Source organism: Scardinius erythrophthalmus, assembly GCF_964197995.2.
Source record: "Scardinius erythrophthalmus genome assembly, chromosome: 7".
NCBI classification, from domain to species: Eukaryota; Metazoa; Chordata; class Actinopteri; order Cypriniformes; family Leuciscidae; genus Scardinius; species Scardinius erythrophthalmus.
Window position 1 is genome coordinate 8,021,073 of NC_138227.1, and position 15,126 is coordinate 8,036,198.

The window sequence follows — 15,126 nt, forward strand, 5'->3', positions numbered from 1 at the left end:
ATAAATGAAGAAATAAATAAATGTAGAAATACATAAATGTTGAAATAAATAAATGTACAAATAAATAAATGTAGAAATAAATAAATGTAGAAATGAATAAATGTAGAAATAAATAAAAGAATAAATAAATAAATATGGAAAAAAAATAAATATATACATAAATAAGGAAATAAATCTATAAATAATTCTTTATTTTCGTTTTTTGCCTTTCTATGTATATTTATTTATATATTTATTTATTTATTTTTTATTTTTTACATTTATTTGTATATTTATTTATGTATTTATTTATTTTTAATATTGGAAGCGTTGGAATTCCATAGATAAAGAGGTTGACTGGCAAAAAGTAGGCCTATTTTATGTATTTTGAAAATACAAAATTACTCATCTTAAATGTTTTTTAAATAGCCTACAAATTACATTTGATTTTTTCCAAAGGCTTTAAAATACAAAATAGTATTTTGTATTTCAAATACGTATTTTAAATACATGTATCTGAAATACTGCCCATCCCTGCTGACACCGAGTCGCGGAACAGAACCCGTACACCAGCGCTCTAATAGAGATCTCTACATGGGTCTGCCGTGCACGTGCAGGACTGTGTGTGAGCGCGCGCGTAATGTGACGCCGTTATTGATTTGAACGTAACAAATAGAAAGTGAACATAAATGACCAGAGTTGATGTTTCGCCATTTAAACAGCCAGAATCGATTCCATACTAAGTATAAAATGCAAATTGTTTAATGGAAACCTTCACAAAAGCTAAGACACGAATGTTCGTGTAACTACTTGATAGAAACGGCGGTGGATTTTGTGAATCTGAATATGATCAAACGTTGATCAAGGTGAGTGTTCAGTTCTCGAGACGTTTTACAGGTGACTTCCGCATTTAGGCCAATATTAGCCTATTTCCCCTAAAGGACATATTCGTTATTTTATATGTGTTTGATATTTCTCATTTTAGAGCTAAACATGCTTTCATTGTTTCGTGTTGTCTGTGATTTATTTAGCATGTGTGTTAATACACGACTAACATTGTGTATTTGAGTGTACGCCGCGTCTCATGATCCTGTTTCTCTGAATCTCAGGTTCCGTTCAGCTGAATTATTGTTTGTCATTTCCATTCAGAGTCAGAAGATCAGATTCTGTTTCAACTGTTCAGCTTCATCATGGATGAAACTCAAACATCCAGAGATGAAGATTTTTATCCAGGTTGCAGGTATTTTGAATAAACTCCAGATAAAATCATCTTTGAATTATAGGCAAGAAGGTGTTTTTATTAAGTTAAAACTTTAATTTTAGTGAAAACCATTAGACCAGCCAGTTTTTAATTAAAATACCTCTTAAGAACTTGTCTGAAAATATTATCACCATTAATTTTTTTTTTTTTTTTGTGTGTAATAGTTCAGTTCATCAGAAGAGATCAGAACCAGAGCCCAGCTGTGTGTCTATGAGGAGTGACGCGTCTATGGATAACATAATACATTTTAAGAGTGAAGATACACAGACTGATCTCAGGTATTACATTTCTATAAAAATATTTTTAATGCATGCATATAGTGTTGCTCATACAGAGAGAAATCTGTGAAATAACTCATTTCAACCTACAATTTTGTAATAACTGTGTAAAATAAATAATCATTAAGAGTGTAAGGTTTTTAATTGATAAATGGCTATGTAATATGTTGAATATGGCAAATATGTTTAACTTTAAATTCTTCTATAGTTCAGTTCATCAGAAGAGATCAGAGCCAGAGCCCAGCTGTGTGTCTATGAGGAGTGACGCGTCTATGGATAATATAATACATTTTAAGAGTGGAGATACACAGACTGATCTCAGGTATTACATTTCTATAAAAATATGATTAAAGTATGGCATTTTATATTATCAGAACATTATCAGTAATATATTCAAGATATGAGAAATTATTTTTGGACATTGCTTACAGTTATTTTGTATGTGTTGCTAATATTTTAATGTGCCCCAATTATGCTATTTTAAAGTTTTCTGATGTTGTTTTGGAGTCTCTTACAACAGGTTTACATGCCTCAAAGGTCAAAAAATTGTTTAATTTTCTCATAATATACATTTGCTCTTCACCACATTTTCAAGGATTCTCAAACGACTTGTCAGATGAATCAGTCTCTCTAAATCCCGCCTTTTCGTGAGCTACTCTGCTCTGATTGGCCAGACAGCTCAGTCTGTTGTGATTGGTTTATGCATTTGTGTCGAAAACAAAAACGCCCATTGCCATAGCAACGTCAGCTCTGCTTGTCCTGAGGCTTCCTACACTGTAAACTAAAGACAGTAACGAACAATGACGTCGATTTTACCATATCAATCTGAGCGCGAGTCCGAAGATGAAACACTGGAAGAACTAGGCAAGGCAAGTTTATTTATATAGCACATTTCCAGGGTACCCGCGGGGTCTTAAAAGCATTGAAAAAGTCTTAAATTTGATAGTCTCAAATTAAGGCCTTAAAAGCCTTGAATTTGGTATAGAAAGTCTTGGATTTCGTTACAAAGGTCTTAATTTTTTTTTTTTGCCTTTTCTATGATTAAATTCATACCGTAACAAAATTAACTGTTACTAATGTAGACTAATTAAAAATTAGTCGTGTAACGTTGAGTGCACCTCGCGCTTCACGTCATAGAAGCAGGGCCACATTAAGGCCTCACTGGGCCCCGGGGCTACGAGTTACTGCATACCCCCCCCCCCCCCCAATCACTTTATGTCAGTATGACTTGATAATAGTGGATATAGGGGTGGATAATGAGCAAAATGTTGTCATTATACAAGTAATATTATCTTACATAAATGATGAGGAACTCTTTTCCGAAACGCGTTAAATCCATTTCAATAGTTTGCAGGAAATTTTTTTTTTTTTTACCTAGACCCACACTTTTGTGGATATTCAATTTACCCTGTTAAAATGTTTTTTTTTTTTTTTCAAAATGCTATAAATCCATCCATTTGTTTCCCCAAAACGTTATAAATCCATCCATTTTTTTTCCAAAACGCTATAAATCCATAATCGCCTAGCCCTATGGTTAATACGGCCCTGCATAGAAGAACGCGCGAAAGCGTGCGCACCCGTTACGATGGTTACTAATCAGAGCTTTTCTGTTAAAAGAACATGTTTTCTACCCGGTCTTTTCAGTAGTATCTGGCCACAGCCATCCACGCGTGCTCTCTCTACATTGTTGAAGAAGCGCGGATGATCTGAAAACACAGACAAGCTGGACTTCAGCGATCTTCATTTGAGAAGATCTGTCACGAGCCGCTTGCGCTGTTTGTGCGACTAAATCTGCGATCAAAATGCAGGCTGATATACAGCAGTGTTTTTAATGCTGATCATTATGCGAGCAAGAATGCAATGTTTCCCGATATCCACACGATTTCAAATGTGACATTGATTTTATGCAATAAACAGTAAAAAAAAAAAAAAAAAAAAAAAAAAAAAGAAGGGTAACATTAAGTGATGTACTACATTTTAAACAGTATTGTCAGGCTTATTGCTCTATTTTGCAACAAAATCTGTGGCTTTGATAAAGACAATGAGTTACCGCCACCTACTGGCGATTTTAATATATTTTTATTAATATTAAACATTTTTTAACATTGAATATTTATTGAACATTGTTTTATTTAAAGCATTATTTATTTTTAAAGGTATTATAAAGGTGAAAAATGAAATGAAAAAAATCGATTAAATGGGGCAAATATTGTCCCTTAATGGAAAGATGTGACTGCAGTCATGGAAGAGAGGGGGTACGGCACTCTAAAAAAATTGCAGAACTAAGGAAAAGGGATATGTAGAATTGCACAAGGGCTACTGCTAAAGAGTGCAATGTCAATACAGCCTGTTAGATTAATTTTAATTTCTCATAAGCTTAATTGAATTGGCCTAGAGAGAATAATTATGACATTTTCTGTCTAAAGACTACATATAAAATGGCTACCAAAATTAAAGTAACTGCAGTTTGACTAAAAGTAATGACTAAAAGTTGACAAAAAATGCAAACACATTTCGTCAACTAAAACTATGAAAGGCAGAATGACTCAAATGTGACTAAGACCAATACGCATTTTCGTCTGAAGATGAAGAGTAAGACTAAATCAAAAATGGCTGCCAAAATTAACATTGGCCTACACACGTGCACGCTACGTATGTATTTTATATGACTGATAATTTACATAAAATGTATTATTTAATTCAAGTAGTCTACTTGTACATAATTATTTTTTAGGGTTAAAAATGTATACAGATTTGATATTTTCCCCTCATACTTCTGTCGGAATTGGTACGAAGTTGGCATTGAATTTCATTTGAAATGGTATTAAAAAGGTCTTAAAAAGCCTTGAATTTAAGTTGGAGGATCCTGGGGGTACCCTGATTTCATACACTATGGCAATTCAAAGTGCTTTACAGAAAGGAATTAAAATAATCACAAAATAAAAGCAAGGAAAATTAAAAGAGTTATAAAAGAAATTAAAAGAGAAATATGATACAGATCAAGTGCATTAAGAGTAAAAAGATGATACATAGATAAATGTATCATCTGGCAAAACACCGGTGTATCATATTTTACACAACTCCCAGTTTTACTCTGAGATTTGAATGAACTGATTGAATTAAATGAACTAGTCATTCAACCCGAACCTCCATCGCAAGGACGACTCGAGCAGGACGTCTCTCAGTGATACTACTCAGTTTGAGGTACATTATGGGATTTTGCAACTGTAATTTACCATCAACATTAACAAGTGCACGTCCATCAACAAACCGATTATTTTTACTTATACTTATTTATTTACAGAGTATTTTCTAATTTATTGTGGTAAACATGTGGAAACTGTATCAATTACAGTGCATACATTAGCCGAGCTCTAGCGTGAATGACTGATGTAACATAAACGTTGGTAAAACAAATCTTGCTCAATGCAGTCTTTCCTCAAAGTAGTGTGAACGACAGACAATCTGCATTAATAGACACAGTTATAAGTAATAGTGGCCCACAACTGATTAGCATTAACCAGTATTAACAATGTGAGTTAACCAGTTAGCAGGAGACCAACACAATATAAAACTCAAAACTAAGTATTTTGAACACCATCTTTCAAGAGCAAGCGGTTTGCGAATCCTGCATTGAGATTTGAGAAACAGTCGTCAGTGAAATAAAGGTAACACAGCAAAAGTTTAGGAGTTTAATAAAAGTGAATTTTAACCACTGATTCTTCACATGCTCGTCCTTGGGCAGTGAAAAAAAAACTGGCTTTACCTTCACATTGTAGAGCACAGAGTCTTCTCGACATAATAATAATAATAATAATAATAATAATTCGTTACATTTATATAGCGCTTATCTAGGTACTCAAAGCGCTTTACATGGAAGGAGGAAATCTCCTCAACCAACACCAATGTGCAGCATCCACCACTTGATGCTGTCCAGTATCCACAGGAATCAGCTGTAGTGTTTGAGATTCAAGTTTTCCCTGGTGTCTGCGTGCAATAAGTGGGCGGGCAATATGCTAATGTTTCGTCTTGACGTCACAACGAAACGGCTCAACGAAACGTTTGAAAAACAATTTGTTTTATTGACTCTGAGTCGACTCTTACTTTTGAAAGACAATAACTTTATATACGGTGCACTTTCAGATTTTAAACTTTTTGCAGGATGTTTTCATTCACTTAAAGCTGTGTTACACACTACATGAAAGGTCATTTTGAAAAATGTATAATAGGGGCCCTTTAATGTATGTAGTGTTACTCACACATGAGAGACTTAGTTCATTCTACAGGTTTTTTATCAACATTGCTAAAATAAGTTCTTTAAGGATAAATTCTGATTTTTTTTTTAATACAGTAATTCAATGTATTAACAATCTATTTATGTTATAGTTCAGTTCATCAGAAGAGATCAGAGCCAGAGCCCAGCTGTGTGTCTATGAAGAGAGACGCGTCTATGGATAATATAATACATTTTAAGAGTGGAGATACACAGACTGATCTCAGGTATTACATTTCTATAAAAATATGATTATAGTATGACATTTTATATTATCAGAACATTATCAGTAATATATTCTACAAGATATTAACAATGTACAAGAAGAATGTTTTAATGTAATATTTTGATGCATACAGTATAGTGTTGCTCAAACAGAGACATCTGTGAAAGAACTCATTTCAATGTACAGTTTTTGTAATAACAGTGTGAATTAAATAATCATGAAGAGTGATTGTTTTATTGATAAATGGATATGTAATATGTTGAATATGGCAAATATGTATAACTTTAAACTCTGTTATAGTTCAGTTCACCAGAAGAGATCAGAACCAGAGCCCAGCTGTGTGTCTATGAGGAGTGACGCGTCTATGATACTGCCAGTAGAGTTTAAGAGTGGAGATACACAGACTGATCTCAGGTATTACATATCAACAAAATATATTATTAAAAAAAGACATTGTGTTTATTAATACTGTGGTATTTCATTTTACAGCCATGAAGTCCTCAACAGGTTTAGATCAAATCTGATGAAGAAGTTTGAGTGTCTGTATGAGGGAACAGCACAGCAGGGAAACCCAACACTCCTGAATGAGATTTACACAGAGCTCTACATCACAGAGAGTGAGAGTGGAGAGATCAGTAATGAACATGAGCTGAGACAGATTGAGACACAATCCAGAAGAGCAGCAACAGAGGACACACCGATCAAATGCAGTGACATCTTTAGACCTTTACCTGGACAAGACAAACCCATCAGAACTGTGCTGACAAAGGGAGTCGCTGGCATTGGAAAAACAGTCTCTGTGCAGAAGTTCATCCTGGACTGGGCTGAAGAGAAAGAGAATCAGGACGTCCAGCTCATATTTCCACTTCCTTTCAGAGAGATCAATCTGATGAAGGACAAACCACTCAGTCTTTCAGAGCTTCTTCATGTCTTTTTCCCTGAAACTAAAGAAATGGAAATATCCAAAGACAAATATAAAGTGATGTTCATCTTTGATGGTCTGGATGAGTGTCGTCTTCCCTTAAACTTTCACCAGAATGAGACTCTACGGGATCAGACCAAAGAGACCTCAGTGGACGTGCTGCTGACGAACCTCATTGTGGGGAATCTGCTTCCCTCTGCTCTCATCTGGATTACCTCCAGACCAGCAGCAGCTGATCTCGTCCCCTCTGAGTGTGTCCATCGAGTGACAGAGGTACGAGGCTTCAATGATCCACAGAAGGAGGAATACTTCATGAAGAGAGTCAGTGATCAGAGTCTGGCCAATACAATCATCTCACACCTGAAGTCATCAAGGAGCCTCTACATCATGTGTCACATCCCAGTGTTCTGCTGGATCTCAGCCGCTGTTCTGGAGAAGATGTTGAGCGAAGCAGAGACTGGAGAGATTCCCAAGACTCTCACTCAGATGTACACACACTTCCTGATCCTTCAGACCAACATCAAACATGAGAAGGACTATAAGAAGAACGTGACAGATGAAGACATGATCCTCAAACTGGGGAAACTGGCTTTTCAGCAGCTTGTGAAAGGCAATGTGATCTTCTATGAGGAAGACCTGAGAGAGTGTGGCATTGATGTGACAGAAGCATCAGTGTACTCAGGATTGTGCACTCAGATCTTCAGAGAGGAGTTTGGCTGGTATCAGGGGAAAGTCTTTTGCTTTGTTCATCTGAGCGTTCAGGAACATCTAGCAGCTCTATATGTGCATCTCTCCTGTACAATCAACAACACCAATGTGTTGGACTCAATCACCAAACAAAGTTTGCGGTCTAAAATGAAGGGCTGGTTTCAGCTCATGTTTAAACATGTTTCATTATCTGCGCTGCATCAGAGAGCTGTGGATGAGGCTCTACAGAGTAAAAATGGACATCTAGATCTTTTCCTGCGGTTTCTTCTGGGTCTGTCAGTGGAGTCTCATCAGATTCTCCTACAAAGACTAATGAAACAGACAAGAAGATCTGACAGCAATGAGGAAACAGTTGAGTACATCAAGGAGAAGATCAGGATCATTGACTCTCCAGAGAAATCCATCAATCTGTTCCACTGTCTGAATGAACTGGGTGATCGTTCACTAGTGGAGGAAATACAACAGTATCTGAAATCTGGAGGAATAAAGGAAGCCAAACTCTCTTCATCTCAGTGGTCAGCTGTAGTCTTTGTGTTGTTGACATCAGAGGAGAAGCTGGAGTTTAATATTAATGATTTTGTTGGAAAAGACGATAAAACTGAACAACTAAAGGTTCTTCAGAAGCTTCTTCCTGTGATTAAAGAATCCAGATCAGTTCAGTAAGTATCAATCAGAACAATCAGTTCACTGTTAAAACATCAGGAAAATAACAGTTCATAAATCTTCAGTGCTGCAGATGTTGTCTAGAGTTCAGTGGTCAGTATTTGATGTGTCTCTTAAACCGTGACAATGTAAAATTCCTTCAGGCATTACAAAGAAAGTCAGAAAATGTGTGTATGAATAAATAATTCAGGTTTACTAGTTGAATGTTCTTGCACATAAAGAAGGAATTTAAATATTTAAAAGAAATGATAAAAGAAATGAAGACCAAGCAAACAACTGGAGAAACGGCTCATTTATCAAGTAGCTCAAATCTCCTAAAAAAAACATTTGATGTATGGTTTACATAGCAGAGTCATACATTTACATTTTACTATTAGATGGACAATTAAACATTTACTTGATGTTTAGATTAAAGTTAAACATTTTAACTTTTCTGTGAGATTGACAATTAAGAATCAAATCACGGAGTATGTGAAATTAGTGATGGTTCTCTAGTAAAGTTCATGTGTAGACTCTTTACATAACAAGAATAGCAATGTACAATGAGACATTTAAGATTATTTACAAGTCATTACTTGTGACAAATAATGTACACATATTTGGAATATAATTTAAAATATATATTGATATGAATATTTTTCTCTTTTATAATGGATTCACTGCTAATCTGATCTGATCTGAGAGAGTGAAGTGTGTGTCATTGTCCTCTACAGGTTGAATTATTGTGATCTCACAGATGAAGGTTTTGCTGCTCTGACTTCAGCTCTGAGATCAAACCCTGAACACCTGAGAGAACTGAATCTGTCTGGGAATAAAATAGGAAAATCAGTGAATCTGCTGTCTGATGTACTACAGAATCCTCACTGTAAACTGGAGAAACTGTGGTAAGATCATATTTGACTCTCACACATGAATCACAATGTAAAGTATATTTGAAGTGTTCAGCCTCTTTCTGCTGCTGTGAGTTCAGATTATTGAGCTGTAAATGATTGAACACATGTTTTACATCATCAATCAATCACACACGGGATTGAAATGGTGGCTACAGAAATCTCTAAATGTTTATTTTGGTCATGGCATGTCTTGAAAAACGAAGACAATGTGACGGTTGTCGTAGGAGAAGTCACTGCAGGACTGAGAGTCAAATCTTCTGACACTGTCAGAATCTCGTCGGAGGGAAAATTTGATCGCAACGGTCATTAATCGGCTGTCGGTGAACATATCAAATAGAGCTGCACGATTAATCACAATTAACATGAAATCGATTTTGCTAATCGCTATTATAAAATTGCAAAAGCTGCGATTATTTATTATGTGCAGCTTGTCAGTGACGTACGGCTCTGATCAGTAGTAAACGCAGCTCCATCTGAAAGCACTGCGAGTTTGAGTCGCTTTTAATGTGCATTTGAAAAAGAAACACATCAAACATCTTTCCAAACAAAGACAAACTAACGATCAAACACTTCAGGTTTTGGCCTAAGATCAGAGGAAACTTTTAGGATTTTAAAAATTTGTCTCAGACGGCCAAATCATGGCCAAAATCACACAGTGTGCATTCGGCTTAACAGTAAAACTAACCTATGTTGTGAATAGTGTCATTTATTAAAGCAGATTTTGCACAAGACTGAATTTTAATATAGTGCAAATAAGAGATTATTTTTCCTGATTGAATGATACTTTAGATGTTTTATGATCATGTTTTGTGACATTTTAGATCTCAATCTAATGATCCCTTAAACATATTAATTTGTGCTTTAAGTTTGAACTTTCTCTTTAATAATGGATTCACTGCTAAACTGATCTGATCTGATCTGAGAGAGTGAAGTGTGTGTCATTGTTCTCTACAGGTTGAGATATTGTGGCGTCACAGATGAAGGTTTTGCTGCTCTGACTTCAGCTCTGAGATCAAACCCTGAACACCTGAGAGAACTGGATCTGTCTGGGAATAAAATAGGAGAATCAGTGAATCTGCTGTCTGATGTACTACAGAATCCTCACTGTAAACTGGAGAAATTAGAGTAAGATCATATTTGACTCTCACACATGAATCACAATGTAAAGTATATTTGAAGTGTTCAGCCTCTTTCTGCTGCTGTGAGTTCAGATTATTGAGCTGTAAATGATTGAACACATGAGCTGATCCTCAATAACATGAAACTGCAGGACTGAGAGTCACACTGAAATACACACTTTCACACACAATCAACATTTCAATCTCTTGACTTTAAACAGACTCGAGCTCAACACAGTCAGAACTGAGAAATGAAGAACATGCTGGATTCATTCTTACTGTTAATTATGTTCATCTTTCTGCATTGACACTTTCCAAAGTATTGTTTTTAATTTTGTAAAATGAAAACACACACACACACACACACTAATTGACACTAATCTGATTGGATGTTTAACACAAGAATCTTTAAGATGCTTATAATACTAATGCGTCACAAAGTTAGCAAAATGTAATGTAGATTTACAAATCAGAGACGAAGATTGGATTTTTTAGAGACCAAACATGCCACACATCTGATTTTAGTTGACCATAGTATGCAAAGTCTGAAATATTAACCCAATAGAGTTTACAAGAATACAAAAGACAACCACATAAAAGGAAAATCATGAGGTGGGAAAATTAGATACGTTTACACATTACATTTCTCAAGTGGTTATATATAGAATATATAGGATTACAGGGTTTATTTCTCCTTCTCAGTGAGAATTAAGTAAGAGTCACAGCTTCCTGGACATTCTTTTGGATCGTAAAACTCTCTGTGTGTCCTGTAACAAGACACCGCGTCCTGCCAGTGTGTTAGCTTCATTTGGATGTTAGTTTTGGGGGAGGTTTCACAGGCATTTGTTGGGAGAGTGAGTTTGCTGGATTATTCATTAAATAAATTAATAATTTGTGTGTGTCTGATTGGTCCAGACGCTACATATATTACATAGTACAGATCTAAGTAACAGTAAAATTAGCCTATATTTATTAATTTGTGCTTTAAGTTTGAACTTTCTCTTTAATAATGGATTCACTGCTAAACTGATCTGATCTGAACTGAGAGTGAAGTGTGTGTCATTGTTCTCTACAGGTTGAGTGATTGTGGCGTCACAGATAAAGGTTTTGCTGCTCTGACTTCAGCTCTGAGATCAAACCCTGAACACCTGAGAGAACTGAATCTGTCTGGGAATAAAATAGGAAAATCAGTGAATCTGCTGTCTGATGTACTACAGAATCCTCACTGTAAACTGGAGAAATTAGAGTAAGATCATATTTGACTCTCACACATGAATCACAATGTAAAGTATATTTGAAGTGTTCAGCCTCTTTCTGCTGCTGTGAGTTCAGATTATTGAGCTGTAAATGATTGAACACATGAGCTGATCCTCAATAACATGAAACTGCAGGACTGAGAGTCGCACTGAAATACACACTTTCACACACAATCAACATTTCAGTCTCTTGACTTTAAACAGACTCGAGCTCAACACAGTCAGAACTGAGAAATGAAGAACATGCTGGATTCATTCTTAGTGTTAATTATATTCATCTCTCTGCATTGACACTTTCTAAAGGATTGTTTTTAATTCTGTAAAATAGCACACACACACACACACACACACACACACACACACACACACACACACACACACACACACACACACACCAATTTATTACTCCATACATATTACATACAGATCTAAGTAACAATCAAAACTAGCCTATGTAGTGAATAGTGTCATTTATGAGATAAATTTTCATGATTGAATGATACTTTAGATGTTTTATGATCATGTTTTGTGACATTTTAGATCTCAATCTAATGATCCATCAAACATATTAATTTGTGCTTTAAGTTTGAACGTTCTGTTTAATAATGAATTCACTGCTAAACTGATCTGATCTGAACTGAGAGAGTGAAGTGTGTGTCATTGTTCTCTACAGGTTGAGTAAGTGTGGCGTCACAGATGAAGGTTTTGCTGCTCTGACTTCAGCTCTGAGATCAAACCCTGAACACCTGAGAGAACTGGGTCTGTCTGGGAATAAAATAGGAAAATCAGTGAATCTGCTGTCTGATGTACTACAGAATCCTCACTGTAAACTGGAGAAACTGTGGTAAGATCATATTTGACTCTCACACATGAATCACAATGTAAAGTATAATTGAAGTGTTCAGCCTCTTTCTGCTGCTGTGAGTTCAGATTATTGAGCTGTAAATGATTGAACATGTTTTACATCATCAATCAATGACACGTATGGTGATGTGAGCTGCGTTACACGCGGGATTGAAATGGTGGCTACAGAAATCTCTAAATGTTTATTTTGGTCATGGCTTGTCTTGAAAAATGAAGACAATGTGACGGTTGTCGTAGGAGAAGTCACACTGCAAGACTAACAGTCAAATCTTCTGACACTGTCAGAATCTCGTCGGAGGGAAAATTTGATCGCAACGGTCATTAATCGGCTGTCTGTGAACATATCAAATAGAGCTGCACGATTAATTGCAATTAATATGAATATATGTATATGTATATATATGTATATATATGTGACGGGTCACTCCATCCTACTGTTGCTTCTACACATCACCACGGACAACCACTTGGATCAGGTTTCTTTATTGCTGGAACACAGTATGACAGTGTGGAATCGTGGGTTCAGCAAATAGATCTCGGGACAACAATCTAAATAGCATGTAAAGCAAATGACAATTAGCACGCTAGTTCACATGAAAATATGCTTGGTTGCAAATCTCTAAAACATGGCTTTACAAGACACATAAATCATCAACTAAACTCAAAATAGTTAACTGAAATCATTATAAGTACATTGAGTGACAAAATACGAGACATATGTACTTCGAATTATAAGAAAACATCGATTGTCCCAGACCTCCCAAATTGCGTGACTTACCCATTATCTCTTTATCTCCAGTGTGGGTAAATGCAACGCAAATCCCAGTCACACTGAATCAAACTGCCCCTAGATGGCGTAGTTGCATCACTTTTAATATAATTTAACTAGCAACTCTTTTTACTCCGTTACATACACCCCCCGTAAATTATGTTAAAATGGGGCAACATACATGAAAATCTGGTAGACGGAAAGGAAAGGACCAAAAAAAAAAAAAAAAAGTGTATCACGAGCACTGATGTACCAAAATCTCAATATCATAAATTCTTCTATAAGAAGTGCGTAAACACAGGGTGGTACCAAACCCTGTATTTATCACAGAGAAACAGAGATGCCATCTACACCTCACAGTGTTGTACATAACTTTGCCCTTACAGTGTAGAGAATGTCAGGAAATAATCACAGATCACAGATCAGGCTGGCAATGAGGAAAAAAACAAAACACAAAAAAAACCTAAAACAAAGTCTAATTGGACATACTAAACTCCCATTGACACTGCGATGAAACTAAATGCAGACCCTAAAATGGGTTCAGTATTCCCCAACAATCTTTGGCCTGACATCTCACAAATAAGCCTATTTGGATTCCTGACACTTCTTCCACATCTGGTGACAACTGAAGGGGCTTGTGTGTTAGGAGGATGCGCACAAACAACTTGGTCTGGTCTAACCTCCACTAGATGTGGAGTGTCACTAATGCCTGGCTCACACTACAGGAGTTTTAGGCCGATTTATGCCCAATTTACCCCTCCCGAGAATCTGAGAAAAAATCTTGTCGAGGACCTCGATCGGTTCCGATGTTCGGCGCAGATTATCTGGTAATGTGAGGCGTTCACAGATCGAATCTTGCCCCTCCCGATCTGCTCTCACACAAATCGGGCTCGCCCCGATCATATCAAACATGTTTGATATTTATCGGGATGAGCAAGATTGTGATTACGTCAGTGCTGTCAAAAAGACAGCAGGGCTGTCGTGCTGAAGGAATTTCCCTTGAGATAATTTTAAAATGACTCAACTCGATATGCGTTTTTATCTCCATTTATTTATTGCTAAATAAATAAGTATTACGCTGTGGTCAGCAGGCACAAACGTTAACGTTACATGTTCAGTAATGAAACCGAAACTAAAAAGCGCGTTAAAAAGCGCGTGGATTTCAAAATCAATGCACGCATCACCGGATTTAAAAATGCACATCTAGCTTGTTGCACGCACACATATTATGCCGAAATAACGATAGTATATTATGTTAACATTTTTAGCCTAATAATAATAAATCTTTAATTAATATTTGATTGAATGCTGAATGTTGTGCTTGGTCAATTTAATAAAACGAATAGGCTACTTTAATTGTGACAATTAAAATGATTGAATATTAAATAATAAGTGGACAATTTTTGCAATAGTATTTATATGCTATCTAGCACCCCCTCGTTAAAAAAATATCTCGCACCGCCCCTGGCCCACGTATTAAAAAAATGGTCGGGTTTAAATCGGGCTCGGGCTCATAATTACAGTTATGTTAATGTGTTGTGTTGTGTTGTGTCGGGCCGGGCCGGGCTCGGACACAACGTGCATGGGCTCGGGTAGGGGTCGGGCTTGATTTTTTTGGGCCCGATCTAAGCTCTTAACTCAAAGTACCGGTAGGTTCAAAGTCTCTGTGCGTGTGTATGTGCGTGCATGCGTGTGTCTCATGGCAATGCATATCCCATATGTTTCCATGTTTTTACACTTCAGATCTGCTGCGTGAGATCACGTGAGACGCTTCCTCTGGCACGATAATCTTAATAACATTTTGTAGTGTGTGGTGCACCGCGATTTTCAAACCTTGTAGTGTGAGCATGTTTAAGATTTGGGGGAAGAAAATCTGCAAAGATTCTCCTTAAGTGTGTGCTTCAACCAGATTTCAA

At 36.3% G+C, this 15,126-nt stretch overlaps 1 protein-coding gene across 1 annotated transcript in view; it reads left to right on the forward strand.

Annotated features, from left to right (window-relative positions):
* The first annotated feature begins 586 nt into the window (after nucleotides 1-586).
* The window catches only part of LOC308693949 (NACHT, LRR and PYD domains-containing protein 3-like), a 57,895-nt gene continuing 43,355 nt past the window's right edge, over nucleotides 587-15,126 (forward strand). Inside the window, exons 1-10 of the mRNA XM_081371142.1 lie at nucleotides 587-845; nucleotides 1,129-1,219; nucleotides 1,405-1,518; nucleotides 1,727-1,840; nucleotides 5,905-6,018; nucleotides 6,318-6,431; nucleotides 6,507-8,306; nucleotides 9,024-9,194; nucleotides 11,397-11,567; nucleotides 12,251-12,421. Of these exons, the coding sequence (XP_081227268.1) occupies nucleotides 1,170-1,219; nucleotides 1,405-1,518; nucleotides 1,727-1,840; nucleotides 5,905-6,018; nucleotides 6,318-6,431; nucleotides 6,507-8,306; nucleotides 9,024-9,194; nucleotides 11,397-11,567; nucleotides 12,251-12,421 (2,819 nt within the window). The 5' untranslated portion in view covers nucleotides 587-845; nucleotides 1,129-1,169. The remainder of the gene's footprint in view (nucleotides 846-1,128; nucleotides 1,220-1,404; nucleotides 1,519-1,726; nucleotides 1,841-5,904; nucleotides 6,019-6,317; nucleotides 6,432-6,506; nucleotides 8,307-9,023; nucleotides 9,195-11,396; nucleotides 11,568-12,250; nucleotides 12,422-15,126) is intronic.